At 44.3% G+C, this 21,116-nt stretch overlaps 1 protein-coding gene across 5 annotated transcripts in view; it reads right to left on the bottom strand.

Annotated features, from left to right (window-relative positions):
- Positions 1-20,912, bottom strand: part of ank1b (ankyrin 1, erythrocytic b) — a 54,188-nt gene extending 33,276 nt beyond the window's left edge. For all 5 annotated transcript variants that reach the window (XM_086134570.1, XM_086134571.1, XM_086134573.1 and 2 more), the window contains exons 1-6: positions 20,714-20,912; positions 2,729-2,830; positions 1,499-1,597; positions 1,153-1,251; positions 879-977; positions 477-662 (exon numbers count right to left, since the gene is read on the bottom strand). In XM_086134570.1, coding sequence (XP_085990696.1) covers positions 477-662; positions 879-977; positions 1,153-1,251; positions 1,499-1,597; positions 2,729-2,830; positions 20,714-20,839 — 711 coding nt within the window. In that variant the 5' untranslated portion in view covers positions 20,840-20,912. The remainder of the gene's footprint in view (positions 1-476; positions 663-878; positions 978-1,152; positions 1,252-1,498; positions 1,598-2,728; positions 2,831-20,713) is intronic.
- Between the last annotated feature and the right edge of the window lie 204 nt (positions 20,913-21,116).

Raw genomic sequence — 21,116 nt, 5'->3', positions numbered from 1 at the left:
TAACTGCTGGCAAGAGTCACCACTGTTCCAGGTTTTCTCGATTTCTGGGTCGTCGTGCTGACCATGAATACCAGAGCCTTTAAAATGGCTTTGTAACCTTCACAGACAGATAATATTTCTCTTAATTTCTCATTTGTTCTTGAATTTTTGTAGGATGCTGGCATGATGTTTCTTTGAGAGACATTGTAGCCTACTTCACTTTGTCTGTTCAGTACTATTTAAGTGAATTGTTAATTTACCAAATCTGATACTTAGTCTTTTTTTTTCACACAGTCTTAGTCTTTTTTTTTCACACAGAGCCAGATAGGTCAGTTTTTTTTCACCTTCATGAATAAAATTCTCATTAGGAAACGGCATTTCACATATGGCTGGTGTGCCATTACAATTTGCTTGATGATACAAGAACATCATTTTTTAGTTTTTATTTTTTTTTGTGGAATAAGCAAAACAAAATAATAACGTCCGGGAGTGATTACCTTGCTGAGAACATCAGGATTCGGGTCGTTCTGCAGGAGCACAGCGGCGGTGCGCGTGTCGTCATTTCGGGCAGCGATGTGCAGTGCAGGGAGGCGGACTTTGCCTTTGGTGCCATAGTTAATGAGCAGTGCTACAACGTTTTCATGGCCCTGCTGCAGGGCCACCGCCAGAGGGGTGAAGCCGTCCTGATGACAAGAAAGCAAAATAGGATGCGCAAAGACAGAAGAGGAATAATTCATTTGAAATAAGGGGACGGGTCTTCTTTAGTTTAGTACTTGAGGTGGAATATAATCTTCGTGGCAGCTGTACTCATAAAAATGTACACTAGATGCTTTAGCCATATGTAAAGAGCATTTTGTTTTGATGAAATCTGGAACGCGCTGATGTACACTCACACCTACCTCGGTGGGCAGACTCTGATTGGCGCTGTTCTCAAGCAGGAACTTGACCACCTCGAGGTGATTTTCCTGTGCTGCCATGTAGAGAGGACTAAACCCTTTCTATATGAAGCATACACAGGAAAAAAAAAATCTTAGGGGAAAACTTACCCCGCCCTGCGTGTGAAGATATTATATGTCACGAGAATGTAGTCATATCTAATTAGCATGAACAAATGTATGACTTCGCATGTATGCCCTCACATTTTTTGTGTGTGTGTGTGTGTGTGTGACTCACATGTGACTGGGCGTTAACGTTTGCGCCATAGTTGACCAGCTCAGCCACCACTTTCTCCTGGCCCGCCAGCGCCGCGATATGGAGAGCAGTGTTGCCTTTCTGGAGGTCACAAGGAGAAAAGAAAGCCATGTAAACGATACAGGCTATAATAATTGTGTGCGCACACAAAACGGAACCACTTTGGGTCTCCAAGTTACACTTAACTCATTCACTCCCAAAGACGTTTTTAAACGTCTTTTCAGACTTGGTCTAGATTTGGCTGGTACTGAATGAGTTAACATGAGCACTTCCACGGGTTGACTTCGGCACTTCCATTACGTGCCAGTGTCATCGAGTTTTACTGTACCTTGGTGGTGGCTTCGAGTTCGATGCCCGAGTGAAGGAGCTCCAGGACCATTTTCACGTGACCCTCTTTCGAGGCCAGATGTAAGCCATTGAGACCGTTCTTTTCGGGCGAAAAAAAAAAAAAAGATGGATTTAGTCTCTGATGGAAGGCCGAGAGTATTACAAATGTATCTGTATCGCAAAATGTGTGGAGTGCCACTGTAATCATCCCGTTAATAATCAGGATTAATATAATCACGGACCGCATTAGTCTAAAGTCATACATCTCTTGTGGCAGCTTCATGAATTAATCAGCAGCGCTCTTTGAAGTCGCGGCACTAATACACGCTTTTACGCGTTTATCCGCCTAAATCAGACGGGTGGCTGAAAAACAAGGTGCGTTTTAAAATCCGGAATGTGTGTTGGTGTGCACGGCGTGAAGGCAAATCACACGCTCAGCGTCTCGCGCGTCTGTTACGTTCCGATGATGACGCAACCAGATGAAAGAGTCCAAACTTAAAGGCAGAAGATTGAAAAGATGTTCGTGTGAAATACTGAATCATGCATGTACAGCACTTGACACAAAGATGACGAATCCAGAAGTCTTGAATTTTTCATTCTCTTTTCTCTCTTTTTTTGATTAGTCCCTGTGAGGACAGCGCACACAGACTTTCCTCTCAGGATAATGTCACATTATGTGTTCCAATTAAACGATCCACTAAAGACTTAAAGTCAAGGAAAGGTCTGTCCTCTGTCACGCAAAATGTATTCTTTAGTTGTTTTTTTTCCCATTGGGCTGTTTCATAATCAGGACCTCATGACTGTGGGAAATTCTTGTATGCTACTAAGTGTTATGAAACAGCTCCAGAAGCCCGCCCCCAAACTGGTCTATCCATTTACTTCTTGACCCATGCATCAAATCTTTCAAACGCTTGTCTTCAAACCTAAAACCTCATCATATCATACAGTATGTTGATGCCGAGAATTTTTCCACCTGGCATGAGTTAATTCCACTTCTTGCTTGTTGGCCCAGACTAGCGGGTGATTCAAGTGTACTTTTGCAAGTCGGGTGGCTGATTGCAGATTGGCACTTAAATCAGGGATCAAAATACTCTGACCTATAATTCCTTCATCATACGAATATGTATTGCACTTGACTTTTAATCCGAACTGCGGGGTGGATAATCTTTTAACTGAGAATGTTTCACTTCTCACAATGTTTTTAATTTTTTTTTTTTTTTTATAGGCTTACTTGATTCGCTATATTGATGTCTATTCCATTCTTGATTTGATCCAGAGCTTTGTCCAGGTTGCCTGAGCGAGCGGCGCGCAGGAAGCTGGTGGTTGTGTCAGCCTGCCAAGAAGATAGAGACTGTTAAAAACGAGTCAGCAACACATGCGAGCAAAACTTTCTGATCAGCGAAAAAACAACCTGTTTGTAAAATGTTTTTAATTAGAAATAAAAACATCAAAATAGCTCTTCAGTAATGTACTTTCTAAAAGCTTACAGTGGTGACAATTCAATCAAATGTAAAAAAAAAAAAAAATCACTTTTTTTTTTTTTTGCAAATGTTCTGCTTTCTTTTGGCGCGGGCACCCGCAGCGGCTCCTCTTGTTGTCTGTTGTCTGTTTAAGGGGGAGGAAATTTCATCTGTGCACATTTGACAATAAAGTTGTACTTGATACTTGATACTTGTGCCGGTCCTTCGATTGAATGCACCTTGGCCACCAGGGGGCAGTATAAAATAGACATTGATGTACATAGATGAGACTGCCAGAAGTGCTCAATAGTAACAGTAGTTGTTCTTCACAGAGGATAAAGAACATAGTCCTACTGTAGACTTATTTTACATTGTTTTCTGTATGTTAAACTAGTTATTCTCAATAAAATGTCTTTTCTTCGTATCCTTTGGTGGTTTTAACCAATTCATTTGATTTAAATGATTTATGGTGGTTAATATTGCTTTGACTTTTGTTCATTTTGGTCTGACTCTTTCGAAAAAATTAATGACAAAGATTGAGTTTCCACTGTAAATGTGTGGTCCACTGAAAAGTGGAAAGATGCTCCTTAAAACAGTGAAGTGGAGTTTATCAATGATTCACGATGGTGACCAATTCGCTTTACATTTCTTGAGGGAAATTTGTTTTGAAACAGAACATCAAGTGTTCCACTTTTGACATTCCACTGGGGTACCAACGGCACAAACAGTCAAAATATCACAATTATCCATCCATCCATCCATCCATCCATCTTCTACCGCTTATCCGGGGCCGGGTCGCGGGGGCAACAGCTTTAGCAGGGAAGCCCAGACTTCCCTCTCCCTAGCTACTTCTTCCAGCTCTCCCTGGGGGATCCCGAGGCGTTCCCAGGCCAGCTGGGTGACATAGTCACTCCAGCGTGTCCTGGGTCTTCCTCGGGGTCTCCTCCCAGTGGGACATGCCCGGAACACCTCACCAGGGAGGCGTTCAGGAGGCATCCGAATCAGATGCCCAAGCCACCTCATCTGGCTCCTCTCGATGTGGAGGAGAAGCGGCTCGACTCTGAGCCCCTCCCGGATGACCGAGCTTCTCACCTTATCTCTAAGGGAGAGCCCGGACACCCTGCGGAGAAAACTCATTTCGGCCGCTTGTATCCGGGATCTCGTTCTTTCGGTCACGACCCATAGCTCGTGACCATAGATGAGGGTTGGAACGTAGATCGACCGGTAAATTGAGAGCTTCGCCCTTCGGCTCAGCTCCTTCTTCACCACGACAGACCGATACAACGTCCGCATCACAGCAGACGCTGCACCGATCCGCCTGTCGATCTCTCGCTCCCTCCTGCCCTCACTCGTGAACAAGACCCCAAGATACTTAAACTCCTCCACTTGGGGCAAGATCTCTCCCCCGACCCGGAGGGGGCACTCCACCCTTTTCCGACTGCGGACCATGGTTTCAGATTTGGAGGTGCTGATTTTCATCCCAACCGCTTCACACTCGGCTGCGAAACGCTCCAGTGAGAGTTGGAGAGCCCCGTTTGAAGGAGCCAACAGCACCACATCATCTGCAAAAAGCAGGGATGCAATACTGAGGCCACCAAAACGGACGCCCTCAACGCTTCGGCTGCGCCTAGAAATTCTGTCCATAAAGATTATGAACAGACTGGTATCTAGACTGGTATCACAATTATGCTGTGCCAAATTTGAATTTCTGCTCCATTTGAAGCTGAAAGTGCTCTATTAGGACAGAGATCTGAATTTCCAGGACACAAACCTTTGAAGCAAGACTATACAAGATGTAGGACAATGCTCTCCCAGATTATCAAAAGATTCTTACAAGGGAGTGCCGCCCACACAAGCGTGCCATGCAGGCAACGGTGAGCACGCGTTTTTGCCACAAGGCGCGCTGTCTGCCTGCCTGATCTCAGAGGAGAGAGAGAGTGTGCGTGCTTTGAGTCTTGCAGCGTGTTTGCATGACTACTCTCCTTTGCGTTCATTCACCAGCCAATACTGTGACACAGCTTCACCTGCCCAATGACAGGCTTCCAATGGCCTCGAGTGAAAACACTGCACAAAATATCCTCGACCCTTTCCTTCGCTACTTTAAGCGGCCTCGTTATGCGTCCGTCGGAGCTGTTGATTCAAAGGGCTTTGATTAGAGTGAACCTCTCTCCCACATCTCTTATCTGCAAAGCACCGGGAGCGGAATCCACGCGCAGTTAGATTGCATCTTCAATCCAATAAGATCATTTGCGCCTCCCTCCTTTTCATGCACTACTCCAATTGAACCTCATTTCAAGCTTGTTCAACAAACACCCCTTTATCATTCCCATGATGCACTCTGATGAGGTTCCTGCACCTCCAAAAGCGGGAATTTCAACTCTCCTAACTAAATTACGCCATACCTGGATGTGCTTCATCTGATTTGTGGTGAAGTGAAAGCACAAGCCCAGACATCCATCCATCCATCCATCCATTTTCTGAACCGCTTAATCCTCACAAAAGCCGCGGGGGGTACTGGAGCCTATCCCAGCCATGTTCGGGTAGTAGGCGGAGGACACCCTGAACCGGTTGCCAACCAATCACAGGGCACACAGAGACGAACAACCATCCGCGCTCACACTCACACCTAGGAACAATTTAGAGTGTTCAATCAGCCTGCCATGCATGTTTTTGGAATGTGGGAGGAAACCAGAGTACCCAGACAAAACCCACACAGGCCCGGGGAGAACATGCAAACTCCAAAGAGGGAGGTCGGCGCTGGAATTGGTACCTCTGCACTGTAGGCATTGTAGTTCATCGCTAACCAATGCTAATGCGCTAGAAAAGTATGGCACAAATATATTTTTTCACCAATCAAATTAGTTTCTGAATGTACGGCAGGAACCCCCCGAATTCTTACGACATTGCGCAAACTATAAAGGTGTGTTGTTCTATCCTCGAATTGCAATTATGATCCCTGATATACAACATGAATCCATCGACTCACCCGGTAGGATAAAATGAATCCAACATTTGATAGTGATTGTTCTCGGGGCATAAATGAAAGCGACAACACAGACTTTGTTTTTCGAGCCAGTGTCATGGCTGGGTTGCGTCAGGGAGAGCATTTGGTGTAAAATGTGCGCAAATTTTACACCAAATGCTTAGTCTCTGCTACACAACACATAGCAGAGACTAAGTGCGAGGATATGGAAACAAACTCCAAACTCCAGGCCATGCTAACATTTCTGTACAAACTCCATCCTCACACAACAGTCACGATAGTAACATCCATTCACAAACCAAATGTCGTAACTAGACATTTCCATCCAGGAAAGTAGTACGGATCGATGTCAAGATGAAGTCATCCGCGCTGAGAATTAAAAATCAATAGCTTGGCTCCACAGAGTGGCAGCTGCTCCGGCTTCAATGGATATATGCTGATGCCTCGTAGCACTCCAGACTCTTTGTTGCAAGCCAGTTATCGTCATAAATAGACTACGTTTACATGCGGCAAAGATCTGTAATGCGCCCGCAATGGAACGGATTAAAATAGGGTTAAAAACGGGATCCACAGTGAAAAATTCCCCCATGTTGGTTTTGCAGTGTTGTTTATGTTCGTCTGAATGGGTTGTAACTGCAGTATATTCCTTGCATACTTGGCCAATAAATCTGATTCTGAAAACATCTCAATGTTTGAAAAAGAAAGCCATTTCCGACGTGGAATCTATTTTGCAGAATGCCGAATTTCTCATTGCCTGTGAAACGAACGACGAGACAGATCAAAACGAGGATCTTCCTGTTGTCTCTTCACTGCCTGCGCTAAAGCGGAGCATCTGAAATATTTATAGCCCGTGTCAGGCCACTGCTTCAGCAAGCCATTACAATCAAATCATGCTTCTTCTGACTTTTATCATGCATCCCGACCCCTTTATATCAATTTTAAGACTGATTTGGGGAGAAAAAACAAAAAGCCTGACGATCATGGAATGCACATTGCAAAGGGCCCGCACACACGCTAAAACACGCGCTCGCATAAGAGTTAATATTAACACAACATGCATGATGACAGTTTGAGGTCACTTAAAATACTTTCATTGGTACAGTGAAACCTCAAACCCCTGAAAGCCTTTAAGCACATAATTTTTTTTTCCTTTGACCTTTTGCAACACTTTCTCAGAAAGTCCGAAAGGACCGTTCTCTATGAAGGCAGTTCAAACTCTTGTGAGTCAATGTACCGACGTTACCGTTATGGGGTTTGTTTATTTATTTATTTTTTGACACCCAAACAATGGTCAACCAGCAACACAGGCCAGATTGTGTTTGAAAGTTGCATTGTCTTTCCCTTCAGATAAAATTCTTGACTGACTGGACCTCTCTCTATATGTTATACAGGTATTCATTTCTTTGCATTTCAGTAAAATAAATCTTTGATCAGCTAAGAAATCTGCATCTCTACAAAACAAAAGTTAATCATGTTATGGAACTTTGTTTTTTTTCAGGAGCTCTTTCAGAGAATTCTGGGTCTTCATTATGTAACATGCTCTCACCCTGGCTTAATGAAATCTCTTTACTGATGGTTGATAGTTCGACGCTCTGCCCAGCTTCTTATTGGCTGCATCTATACATTTCCAGATGACCACACATTATAGTCAACAGTGAGATATATTCTTCATCAATACGCAGCAAAGTGCATGTGGTCTCTTCTGAGCCAAGTTTCACATGATATTGAAAAATCCTTTCTGTTGACTTGCAAAAAAATAAAAAATGGAGAAAAAAAAACATGCGGCACCACAATTTGCCCTGCTGTCAACAGGCAGTCACGGACGCCAACATATGCTACGCACAGCAGGATGTGAAGTCACTGCGCTGCTTTCAGCGTGGCGAGAATACAGCACAGGCAAAATGACATCACTGGGCTTCCATGAAGGAATGGAAACCCTTCCACGTACGCATAATTTACAAAACAACAATCGACGATTGAGGTTTTGAGTTACGACGGGGTTCTTGAAAGCCGCAAGCAGAGCCCCCGGGAAGTACACCCCAGTCCCTACAATTCAATAAACACATGGAAGTCTTAGACTACTTGCATCTGTTTTTAGTACATACCGGTAGCATGAATGAACCCTTAAAAAAAAAACCACATGTAGGTGCATGTTTGTGTCTTTTCAAAAGTAGTAGTTTCGAGCCCGCCCCACTGAGGCTTGGCAGGTCATCGGTTAATCACATGGCGGACGAGGAGTCCCAGCAGTAAGCAACATGTTGAGACATCTAAGGCTCAGGATGGGTTAATGTGGGATGAGGGAAGTTGGTGATACTGAACAAATGGAAGATGAATGAAGAGACAAGATCAGAGCAAGGATGGAATGACCACTTTTTGCTGTAACAAAAACAAAACAAAACAAAAAAAATAATTTTCTATAGTGTCAACACTATTTAGTGTTTCAGGAAGCTGAAGCCTATTCTACTGGATTTCGGACGAAAACAATGGCAACGCTAGCGTGGTTGCCAGTCAATTACAGGGCATCTACTGTAGAAAAAAAACAATCACACTCGCATCACCGCTGAGTGGCAACTGAACCCCCAGTCAGGCGGGTGAACTGCGACACCAAAAACAAAGTGACCAACCTTGTCTTGGTGGTAAGAAAAACAATCGCAAGTATGAAGAATGAGCAAATAACCTTGACATGCCACCTCAAGAGACTAATTGCACTGAATCCCACTGCTAGGTCTGATGGATTTCTCGAGGTGACAACAGCTCCCTGAGGTCCGTGCAATTCAGCACTCGGCAATAATCGCAAGGGATGTTTCAGCCCACAACGAGCCATTTATCCATGGGACTAACATTTCCAAGTGTGATATGAAGTCCAGGAAGAGTTAGAGCAAAAATAATAATGTAAAGCAGAATACCCCATTTTCAGATGACTTTATTATGACCACACAAACAAGCACAAATATTTAAAAGACATGCAGAAAAGTGATCATCCCAAAAGAGAGGCCTTTTCTTAATTTTCAGACTGACTAAAATCGATGATCAAGCACCATCTTTCACAGAGAAGCCGTCACCATTTTTTCACACCATGATAAACCGGCGCCGGGGAAGCTAAAAAATATAAGCCAGACAAGCTGACATATTACATTACCAGGAAGCCGCACTTCATTCAGAGGGACACCAATCAACCTCGTCACTCAAATGACTCTGATTTTTGTTGACTATACTCAACACATTGACACTGACATTGAGATACGCAACTATGCACACCACATCCAAAAGCTGTCTGCATCCATTTTCCAAACCGGTCATCTTGTTCAGTCGCAAGTGAGCTACAGCCTATCCAAGCTGACTTTCGGCAAAAGTCAAATTATCATGATTCTGTCTTGCTTGGTTTGTTTTTTCAGTCTCCAGCTGGAGAATGGGCGTTCCCTCACGAGTCGCACCTGTTCCTGAATCTGGCCTCATTACTTCTCTCCTTTAGAAACCATACCACACTGACAGTTGGATGTCGGATTATTAAGCCTTGCTCACGACTCCGTCCTCAAGTGCTTCATAACTCTAGACATTCTCTGTATTTTTGCCTCATAGCCTTTGCTTTGTTTTTCACAGTATTTTTGTCCTGTAAGTATTCTTGTTATGCATTCGTCCAGCTTCCTTCGTTGTACTTTGTCAGTGTCGTGTTTTTGTATATAAATATATGTTCGCCCTCTTATCTCTGTCTACGCTTGTGGAATCCTCATTCTGTCCGGAATCCTTCCGGACATGTGACACAAATTACACCTTGGATGGGTCCTCAGTCAAATTCTCACCATCACAGAGTGAGGACTGAGCCCGTAGCCGTGCTTGCACCAAAATCAGGCTAGCGGACCACTCACTACGCCATCATTGAACAAAAAAAACTAAGCATACACACCATATATTTTGCTGTGTTTAATGATGCGGGGCAGTTAGTAAGAATAGCACGTACAAGGCATCTGCATCGGGCATAAAAAAAATGTGGACTTCATAGACACTATTGCTCACACGCTGATCTTCCAGATGGAAGTGAGGAATGCGATTAGGCTGCGGAGACACGCTCCTGTTGCACTGCTAACCATGTCTACCGGCTGCATTTGCAAACTGGGACACAGCTTGTGGAAATAGAGCCCCTCAAAACACATTCGAAAGGCATTGACATTAAATTGGTGCAGTGCAGAGTGGGTTCAACATTCCACAAATGCAACCCCCTGCTGATGACAACGATATTCTGGGGTATTTCAGGCTAAGAAAGCGCACACCGGTTGTGTTCTCTAAATTAAGATAAAAGCAGGCTGTATTTTCCAGCACCTTCAAATTCAGACGGCCCTGCCGTGCCGGTTATGTATTCAACCTTGAAATGTATTGAGACACTGCTCCGTACCACGATGACCATATCCTTCTTTTTCTTATGGCACACCGTAAGAGTGTCCATCAAAACAACGCATCTTTTTTCATGACCATTGGTGTCTTGAGAGAAGCGATCAAACAGTGGCCACAGCAACCACAATTTGAGTGTGTGGTGTGAATTGTAAGTGTCCTGACTTGGTCAAATACACTTCTTGATGACATCCATCCATCCATCCATTTTCTGATCCGCTTTATCCTCACAAGGGTCAAGGGGCGTGCTGGGGCATATCCCAGCTGTCTTCTGGCAGTAGGCGGAGGACACCCTGAACCGGTTGCCAGCCAATCTCAGGGCACACAGGGAAAAACAACCATCCGCGCTCACACTCACACCTTGGGACAATTTAGAGTGTTCAATCAGCCTGCCATAAATGTTTTGGGAATGTGGGATGAAACCGGAATACCCGGAGAAAACCCACGCAGGCACGGGGAGAACATGCAAACTCTACACAGGAAGGACCCGGTACCTCTGCACTGTGAGGTCGACGCGCGAACCACTCGACGACCGGGCTCCATTGATGACATCATGTGATGGAGGCTATGCACAGAGTCAACGATTCCAGGACAAGAGAGCGGATGCCCGGCATTTAAACATGCAGAAGTTGCCTTATCTTAAAGCTTTGTTTTTAACCCTTTCATGCACCCTGCAACATGATAATCTGTCCACTGTAGTAACCGCAGTCCCCGAAAGGGTTAAAATGTGGACCACGGGCAAATGAAAGGGCTTTTCCCTTCCACCGTAACGTCCCCAATAGAACTGCTGCTGCAATGGCAGCCACAAAGACTTTGTCAGTTACTTCATTAGTACGAGTCATCGTCACTGATGCAAGAATAACGACGTAAAACTCGAGCAACAGTATATGAGTTCACGTATCTGCTCCACTGATTGCTTCAAGGATACAACGCTCATGGCGCCACATTTCTCTACAAAACTGTGCTTCGTCTCTATTGGCCTCTGTGGTTGGTCCTTCCATAGACTGGCACTGAGGCCTTGATTTATTTACATTTCCATCTGTTGCTCAGAGTCTGCTAATTTCATGTTGCGTTCATGCAGCTCTCATTCTATTTTATTACAAACAGGCTGTTCCAGTCAAACAGAGTTCCATTTATGGTAATACTCTGCCTCTGCGGTTGGAGCAATAATGGATGCTTCCACTGGACCTGACCTGATTGTTTACTGAACAAATGGCCGCTCCGCTGTTTGTGCTTGCTTCACTTGGAAGGCAACGTAAAAGCTTTAACGGTACAATATGTACTTTTCTTTCGAGTCATTTTCAGGTATGTTCTGCGCTCCTTTTGATACAGCACATGCCGTGACAGGAAAGTAAGACAGCTCCATATTCAGTATGTCGTATGTCAATGTTATATTAATAGCTTGTGCTTAATAACAGTTTTAGATGAGATAACAGATTGTCTAGTAAGAAAAATCATCACAGGGCTAAATGTGCCCACCCAGCAGTAAATTAACATTTGCAATAGATGGAGCACAAGCAATACACCCATAACATTAATCAATCTTGTCAGTGGACACACACATGTGCAAATCATTTGAGATCAAACAGGCTTTATTGACGCTCATACTTGAAATTTAAAACATTGTTATGAAGAACGTGATCACTCTTTTTAGACGGGACGGTATTTTGGGCATGACAGTGGCTATGCTGGAAGGAAATGACCCGGCTGACACGTTGTGACTCAACGTGAAGTGACTCATTTTGGCTGACAGCGACATGTTGGAGATTTGAGGTGTCAACACTTTTAATATTTTCTGATCCCTGCTTATACGGATGTTTCGCAAGAGTTTGCGGCGCGATAAATTGACGGTTTAGTGATACCCGCTGCCAAAAAAGCCTACTTTTGAACTTTATTGGGGGGTGAATCGGAGACCTATCAAACTGCAGTTGCACATATTACAACTCACATACATGGTGAAAAAGTTTTAACATTATTTATCTTGGTCTCTTTTTTTAATATAATGATACCTGGGGTTATTATTATTATTATTTTTTAAATATATCTATTGCGCATTTTTGTTATAACAGGTCCTGGCCACCAAGCCATGTCTACCGAGGGAGGACTGACAGTGTGAGAGGATCAAGAAGGAGAGGGGCTGACAAGCTTTGAGAGTCAACTCAGGAGAAGCAGTGGCGATTGCTCAGAGCTGTCTCTTCTCGTCGTGATCACAGCCGGGGCTGATGCAAACACTGCAAAGTGACACCACAGAGACAACGGCAGCTGGTAATAGCGAGGTTGTATGTTGGGAAACTGCTGATGCTCTGTTTTGCTATTTTCTGTATTTTCGACAATGGGAATACAGTACGAGAGCTACTTGGGATTCTTATCCGCTGGGACGTCTTATCCACTTTTTATGAGTCCTCCTAATGAGAAAGAAGGTAATGTGTCATTGGCATAGCAGCCAGGCAACCGATGAAATGGCCTATCACTCAATAAATCAATCGATAACGGTCGACGGCATTGAATTAAACTATGCCCCGTGTTATGTCTGCACGGGGGCAATAAAAGTCACATTTGCCAGAGCACTTTCAGTTCATCGAGGACATTTACATTTTCCAATTCAATTTTAGCTCATTTGAGACAAACGTACCCAACGAAAGCTGTGGAGTGGGAGTCTTAAGACCTGGTACACATCAACTTCATCGTGCTGTTTTTTTGTCCCAATTTTACCCCTTCCTGACCAAGGGTAAGAAACACCAGACTACTCTTACGTTTTATCTGACTGTCCTATAAGATTATCTTGTGGTCTGGGGTGTGTTAAAGAATGAAATTGTCCAAATATTCATTCATTTTCTAATCCGCGTTATCCTCATGAGGGGTGCTGGAGCCTATACCTGCCGTCTTCAGGTAGTAGGCGGGGGACACCCTGAACCGGTTTCCCGCCAATCACAGGGCACACAGAGACGAACAATTATCCGCGCTCACACTCACACCAAGGGACAATTAAAAGTGTTCAATCCGCTCACCCCACATGTTTTTGGAATGTGGGAGGAAACCGGAGTACCCGGAGAAAACCCACACAGGCACGGGGAGAACATGCAAGCTCCACAAAGGGAGGCCGGAGCCGGGATCGGACCCATGACCTCTGCACTGTGAGGTCGACGTGCTAACCACTGGCCCACTGGGCCGCCAATCTTCAAATATTTATGACCAAAAATCTTCATGTGTGGGGAAAGCCGACGTGACGCGAAAAGGAATGTAGCCAATTAAAGAACCGCCCTAACTTATGAACAAGGAAGTGGCTGTAAATAAAAACAAGCCCGTCCGTCCTACCTGATGTCATTTTTTCATATCGAAGTGTGTTGCCTAGATGGCAAGACGTATTTTCCAAAACAAGTCCCTTTTTTTTTTGGACAACATCGTCATTCTACGTTTCCTCAAAGAATGGAGTTTTCAGGAAAGTGCGAAAGCTAATTTTGCAACTTGATCCGGTGCAAAGCGGAACACAGCAGAAATACATCACGGACCTCGATTATGTAGTCCATTCTAACTTGGGATATTTTATGCCACTTTTTTTTTTGCCACAAGAGTAGCCGCCGCGAGTACTGCCTTGAAATAAGAACGAGTATCAATATTCGCCCATCCCTGATCCTAACTATTTAATTGCTTTCTATTGCAAATGTGGTATGTGGTTTTTTTGTCCACAACAAAACTGAACTGAATGACACTCAAAAAGATTTCAATAGGCCTTTACAAAGATCATCCTAAAACAAAAACAAAAAAAATAAAACAATCAAAACTTCCCGAAATCTTTCATTTTTCGATCACAAGCTGCTCGCGTTATCATGTCCACTTTGTGCGATCGCGTCCGGGTGTGCCTGCGAGCTGCTGTTTCAATGCATTAGTGGACTTCTGAAGGCCACACGATGCACACAGACCTTGAGCACCGCTAATTCCATTACATAATGCGCAGTTCCACTTCTAAGTGTGTATGTTCACCATGTGTGCGCCTATCGGTGTGTATGGCATGGTGCCAGTCGGTATCACTTTCCTTCTCCTTTATAATGATTCTTTGGAATTAACAGTGCTCGCTCATCCTGACTTTGCTAATGACCCGTGATGAATCATCAGCACTGGCTACATCCTGTATCTGGGCCAATTATGTAAGTTAGATGTTTTTTCAAAGTTTTCTTTGAACATAGTTTATGGAATGTGATTTCAGCTTTAGCAGTTTAAGATGTAACCGGCATCAAAATAAATCTGTGAGGTTGTCGTGCGTAGCTCAAGCAAGAAGCCCCCACCCCCCACCCCCCACACCACCACTTCACATCTGTCTTTGTAAGAAGGCAGCCATTTCGATCAGCGGTCCCCAACCATTTTTTTGCCCCACGGACCGGTTTAATGTCAGACTATATTTGCAGGGACCCGATTTTAAGGTGTGACGGATAAATACGACAAAATAATATGATATGACCTGCATGAAAAGTGTGGTATTTTCGAAACATAATAATAAAAACAAATCATGACACGATGAACATCCTATCTGGCCGCAACTCTGTGGTCGCTATGGTAACGTTTAAACGTGCCTTCAAAATAAGATACACTGCAAATACAAAGTGCATGAAAAATACGACTCACCTCACTCATATTATGCAGAGTGGGCTTGGTGCGTGGCAATCTCCCGTTGAGATAAATCTATATTTTAAGTAGGTCTATTAAATGTAGCCTTTTTTTCCTCATTTTGCTAGCTCCCGGGTTTCATTTTAGCGGTAACCTATCACATGACCGAGAAGCGTGCCTTGACCTGCATCAAGAGCGACATAGTGTAGACCAGGGGTGCCCATTACGTCGGTCGGCATCGACCAGTAGATCAGGGACTGGTCCCAAGTTGATCCGAGGGTTGTGGAGGAAAAAAAAAACATTTGTGTCTCTGTGCATGTTAGTAATATATTTTTGTGTTAATGCACACCACACCCTAATCATTCTATCAGTCTCACTATCACAAAAAATACTTGAAAAAGAAAATAAAATAAAGCAGGTCATCTTTAACTTATGGTGGCGTGTGACTGCGGGAGGTTGGTTGATCGAAAAGTAGATCTTCGGTCAAAAAAGTTTGGGCTAATCCTAACTCCTAGCCCTGGTTCTGATTCCAAAATAAATAAAACGGGAGTCATGTGAGTTCTTTATTCTTTCTGTGCGGCCCGGTACCAAATGACTCACGGATCGGCACCGGTCCGCGGCCCGGTAGTTGGGGACAGCTGACTTAGATGGCTCATCGATATCAAGGCATGCCCTCATCCTCGTCCCCTTCATCTTCTCGCAATGTGCAGTGTCGTCCTGTAGTCTCCACGGTGACATCAGTCATTTCAGACCGCCTGTCACCTGACCCTCGGGGTTTATAATAAACTTTGCCGCAAGATTTACGTTTCCTAACCCTCCTGCGCTTGTGCCACAAGCTTGCCGCTGCTTGGCCTTGCGAGCAATGATGATGGATGCTCTGATTCGTGGATAGAGGGGAAGCCACGTGAGATCACAACGATTGCAACATTTAGCGAAAGCATCTTGTGTATGGGCTTGTTCTCTCCATTCAAAATTGTGCGACTGAAAGCAACGGTCATTAGCTTCTCGCAAATACAAATGTGTGCCGGAGCTGTGGCTTGATCCGAGTCATGGCTAGCGGAGTACGGTACATTAGCATATGTGCTACCAGGAGGTCCGTCGCTTCGTTAATATTTGATACATTTTATTAATGATTTCATTAGACATAAAACTGTTCCTTTCACTCCAGTCAAACAAATGAAGTGATTTTACTGAGGAAGAATATCGGTTATTCCAATCATAAGGAATGAGCACGACGTCGTTAGCCTAACAGCACATTTGTCTCAGTCATTTAAAAATGATAAAGACTACATTTGTTCTGACTCGTACACATTTGGACTACGCCGGTGTCACAAGTGGCCCTCGATGCAAACCGAGGAGTACTGCTACCTTAAAAAAAAATTGTCAATTGATTGCCGAGTTTCCTCACTGTCAAGCAAGGACTTTTCTTCATCCCTAATCTAGGGAAGGAAGCTTTCTGCAAAACTACACGATCGATCTTAATTAGACGTCATGCCTCACAAGTCTTCAAATTCACCCTGATGGGCCCCCGGGTCCGAGTCAACCATTCAAACTGTATTACAGTATTCAACATTTGTGCCATATTAATGACGCAGCCTCAGAGAGATGAATGCACAAAATGAAACCGATGATGTAAAAAAAAAACTGCGTGTTGCGGGCCAACAGTAAAACGATGCTTATTGCTAGCATGATGACACAACAGAAAAAAAAGACATGACTTACAAGTTAAGGTATTATTGGGGAGTTTCAGAGTAAAGGAGACGTTTACATACGCAAGTTAAACAGATAAATGTGTTATCATCCAATGCACAAAGCCACAATCCGAACAAATCATTTTGAAATGAGTCATCGGTTTGGTGTACAGATTCAAAATTTGTCCTGGCTAATCTCATAAACGAATGTGTTAAATATCAGCAATCACACTCGTTTCCTGGAATCACATTAGCACATCGGGATACAGTCAGCATCAGATACAGTAACACGGAGGTGGTGTGTGTAGTCTGAGGTGCAGTGTAATCCTAGGCCGGCAGGCAAATATAGCCTATTGCCGCTTTGGGCCGGGCTGAGTGCTGCTCTGCTCTGCTCCGCTCGACCTTGGCTCCATCCTGCCCTCCCTTTTCCTCAAACTCTTCTTTTCACAAGGCACCGTCCTCCTACACTCTCATGCCACTTCTTCACGTTGCTTTCACAAACCATCCACGTCACGTCGAGCTCTTTAGTAGCGATCCGATGTCTTTTTTTTTAATCTTGCGCAGCAAAGAACTGATGCTAGATGAAACGACAACCATGCTACCACAAACACAGCTTCCCTGTTTTTTTTTAGCATTGGAGAGCTTCTCATCTGAAGTCAATTTTGATGATAGGGATGCAGCGATCGAATATTTTGGCGTTCGGATATCGTCATACTGAACACTTCTAGTGAATGATCGAGTATTTGGTTGGAAAAAAAATATTGTTTTGTCAGAATCAGACACACACACGCACACACACACACATCATCACAAAGAGCACACACTATCCATTAGCAGAACTTCAACTCTATTGCATTAAGTGCATGACTCAAGCTTATGCAGAGCCGACGGCAACAAGACGTATGACAGATGACTTTATCCCATGAACGAGAAACAACTGCAGGTGAACCCCAAACAATGACAAGATGACTGAGATCTGTCCTCAATGTATCGTTGACTCCGCATCAAGCCATCATCGGCTTAGTATTCCGTAAGTAGAATTCGCTTTTGCATGCGATTTCTAAAAGGTGAGACACATGACACAAAAATGGTCCCGACAGAGTGTGGTGTACTTCGAGATGACCAACACAGCACACACACACACACATACAAAACAGTATCCATCCATCCATTTTCCGATCCGCTTTATCCTCACAAGGGTCGCGGGGGTGCTGGAGCCTATCCCAGCTGTCTTCAGGCAGTAGGTGGGGGGACACCCTGAACCGGTTGCCAGCCAATCGCAGGGCACCCACAGATGAACAACCATCCACACTCACACTCATACCTAGGGACAATTTTGGGTGTTCAATCAGCCTGCCATGCAAGTTTTTGGAATGTGGGAGGAAACCGGAGTACCCGGAGAAAACCCACGCAGGCCCGAGGAGAACATGCAAACTCCACACAGGGAGGCCAGAGCTGGAGTTGAATTCCTCTGCACTGTGAGGTCAATATGCTAACCACTGGGCCACCGGGCCGCACGCAACAGTATTTCCAAAAAAATAAATACATTTAACAAACGTGGACGGTATGCATTCAAGCTTGAAGTGAAAGTCCCACCATATTGTTTAACTGCAGGAGGTCCCCAGAATGAATTGTGGTATTTATTGATTGATGGATAGATGTACTTGCCTCAACAAAAATTTTGCAGTTGCACAGCAAGAACCTCGCAGAGACTTGAGCGCTTATTAAACTCCTAATACGACGTTGGTGTCCTGCCTGTCCGGTGTTATAACATTTTGCTTGAAACTGCAGTGGATGACCTTTGGACAAAGGGATTTGATTTACAACAAGGTTAATGTCACTTGATTACTATCCTTAGCACCACCTGATGCCTACTGTTTCGCTCTCTGTCTCACAATCGTCTGGAGGAAGAAGGAGAAAAAGCGAAAAATTTGCAGGAAGGTAAATAAAACTACGGTTGAACGTGTTGGTCAACAAGGGCATGAAAGAGGATGAGACAAAAGTTGCTTTTGGTACTTGACATTTAAATGACTAAAACTTACTGTCGACTAGTTTTGTTATTTTTCGGAAACAAGATTGCGTTTGGCCAAACATCCCAGATTCTAATACTTAACGCGTCCAAGAGACAATCGTAAAGACCTTTTTTCTCTCTCTCGCTAACGACCAAACGGACTGAGCCTTATTCCGCATTTCGACTGTACAGCAATGCCACAGACACTTTACAAGCTTAACAAAGGAGGTACTTGGTATGGAAAGATAAACTGCTTTCTTGCACACCGGTTGTTGTTTTGCCTCAAGGAAATGGCGAGCTTGCCCACGATAAGCACTTGTAAACCTTTTGCATTTACCGCCGCGATATCTCCTTCATTCTCCGTTTTTTTCCTCCCTCTTTTTGGAACAAGTTAGAAAACGCTGAAGGAAAAAAAAATAATGGTCATCTTCAGACGCTCAATTTAATAAGCTCCTGTGAGATTTACTGAGGTCTGTCATGACATCATGCACGCCGACGGTTCGACTTAGAGGAATAGTTTCCCTGATGGTTCCGCCGCACTTTAGATTTAGTGTACATCAAACTTACAAGTCAAAAACGTCAAACCAGGAAAGTCAATTCAAATTAGCTTTTTATCATGCAATGGCCCCAAAAAAACAGGAGGCATCATCATCCAAATTCATCAAGCAAAAGTGGGGAAGAGGCAGGACTAAAATTCTGGAGCGGCATTATTTATGACACCCAAGAAAGATGTCCTAAAAATTTAAAAGAGATTACACAACATGCTTACCGCCTGTTTTCAACACACACACACACACACGTACACACACACACACGTACACACACACAATATGATAATTTGCCATCAATGTTGGACACAAAAGTACACAAATTCAACCCTCAGCTGTTCAGTGTGGCATCAAAGCTCACAAATTTGTCTCAGGACATCGATCAACTTTAAATTTCAAAATAAAAATGTCCTGTTGCGAGTAATGAAATTTGGAATAATTAGTTCCAGAGTTTCAACTTTTCTTAACTGTCCAGGCAGTGGTTCAGATTCCATCTAAATTGTGTCTAGTTCGATGGGCTAACAGAGACCTGATTCGAATTTTGTCCTGTCAGATGGGCTAATAGCTCCCCGTTTCCATGTACCACAGTAATGTCAACTGTATGGCAATATTGGGATTTAAAAAAAAAAAAGTATTTAGATTTTTGGAGTGGAAAACCTATGAAGCCAGCTGCCACCACTTGTACTGAACACTTGTCATATCTTCTTCTACAGCGAACTGGATTTTTTTTGTTGTTTTTAAGTTTGACTTGCAATCCATCTGACAAGCATGCAATATATGAACTAGATTAAAATATGCAATATTCATTCTCATGAATCATTTTGGGGCTGCCAGGGTTGAGTGCACAGGCAGTACAAAGCTCATAAAATGTGCACCGAAAGGCATACCCCAGCATGTGAGAGTTTCAGCTACGTTGGAGGAAGTGGGGACGTTACATTTTAAATTGAAATTGTCATTTAATTCTTGACCAACATCGACAGCATGTCACTAAAATATCACGAGGAGGTGCGAATTGCATCTCCAGTATCATCACCTTTCCCTCCATTTTGCACTGGCCCCGTTCAAGCAGAAGCAATATGGGGAGAATGCCACGAAGCACAAAAAAAAAAAAAAAAAAAGCACTGAAGGGCATCAAACTACACTGGCATGCATTTGAGACGTGACAGCAAGAAGATTTAACCTTGGACAACGCTTCAAGTGAGAGTTCCATGAAGGGAAAAGCCTTTCAGAGCCACACCTCCACTGACAGAACAATCATACACCCGCACACACACACACACACACACACACACACACACACACACACACACACACACACACACACACACACACACACACACACACACACACACACACACACACACACACACACACAGCAGCTGAGGCCCTCGGACCAACTGGGTCATTATGCATGTGGAACTGCATGCTTGCTACCAGTCAAAAAGAAACGCACTGCCAGAACGACGGCTGACGATGACGAGAGTGCCTATACCGAGGCGACGCTGTCACCTGCCTCATCGGCGGAGACATCCTACCTTGCGCCTGCGATCCCTGGATCGGTTCCTCTTTTTGATCTTCTCCTCCTCCTTCTCCCGCTGCTCCTGGGCGGCGGCCTCGGCGAGGTCCTTGGTTTTGCGGAGCTGCTTGGCGGCTTGCGCCATGGTGCCTCTGCTGCTACAGCTGCTGCTACACTGCTGCTGCTACCGGCGGTCCCCCCGTTTCTTCTTGCCCGCGTTCCCCCCCGAGCCCCGTTTTAGCCCCCCGACTAGCTCCCCCCGGCTTGCCAAAGCGTCATGCGTGCGCTCTGTTTTTCCTCCCCCCTCCTATATGTATAGTCAATGGAGATGCTACGGGGAGCCACAAGCCACACGTCAGCTTCAAGATGCTACAGCTAGTGATGCTGATGCAGCCACTCATCCAGTCGCTCGCACTGCGCTG

Source organism: Hippocampus guttulatus, chromosome 17 (assembly GCF_054856545.1).
Source record: "Hippocampus guttulatus isolate MCC_2025c chromosome 17, RoL_Hgut_1.0, whole genome shotgun sequence".
Lineage (NCBI taxonomy): Eukaryota > Metazoa > Chordata > Actinopteri > Syngnathiformes > Syngnathidae > Hippocampus > Hippocampus guttulatus.
Note: the sequence above shows the minus strand (reverse complement) of the source record. Positions and strands in the feature narration are given on the sequence as shown.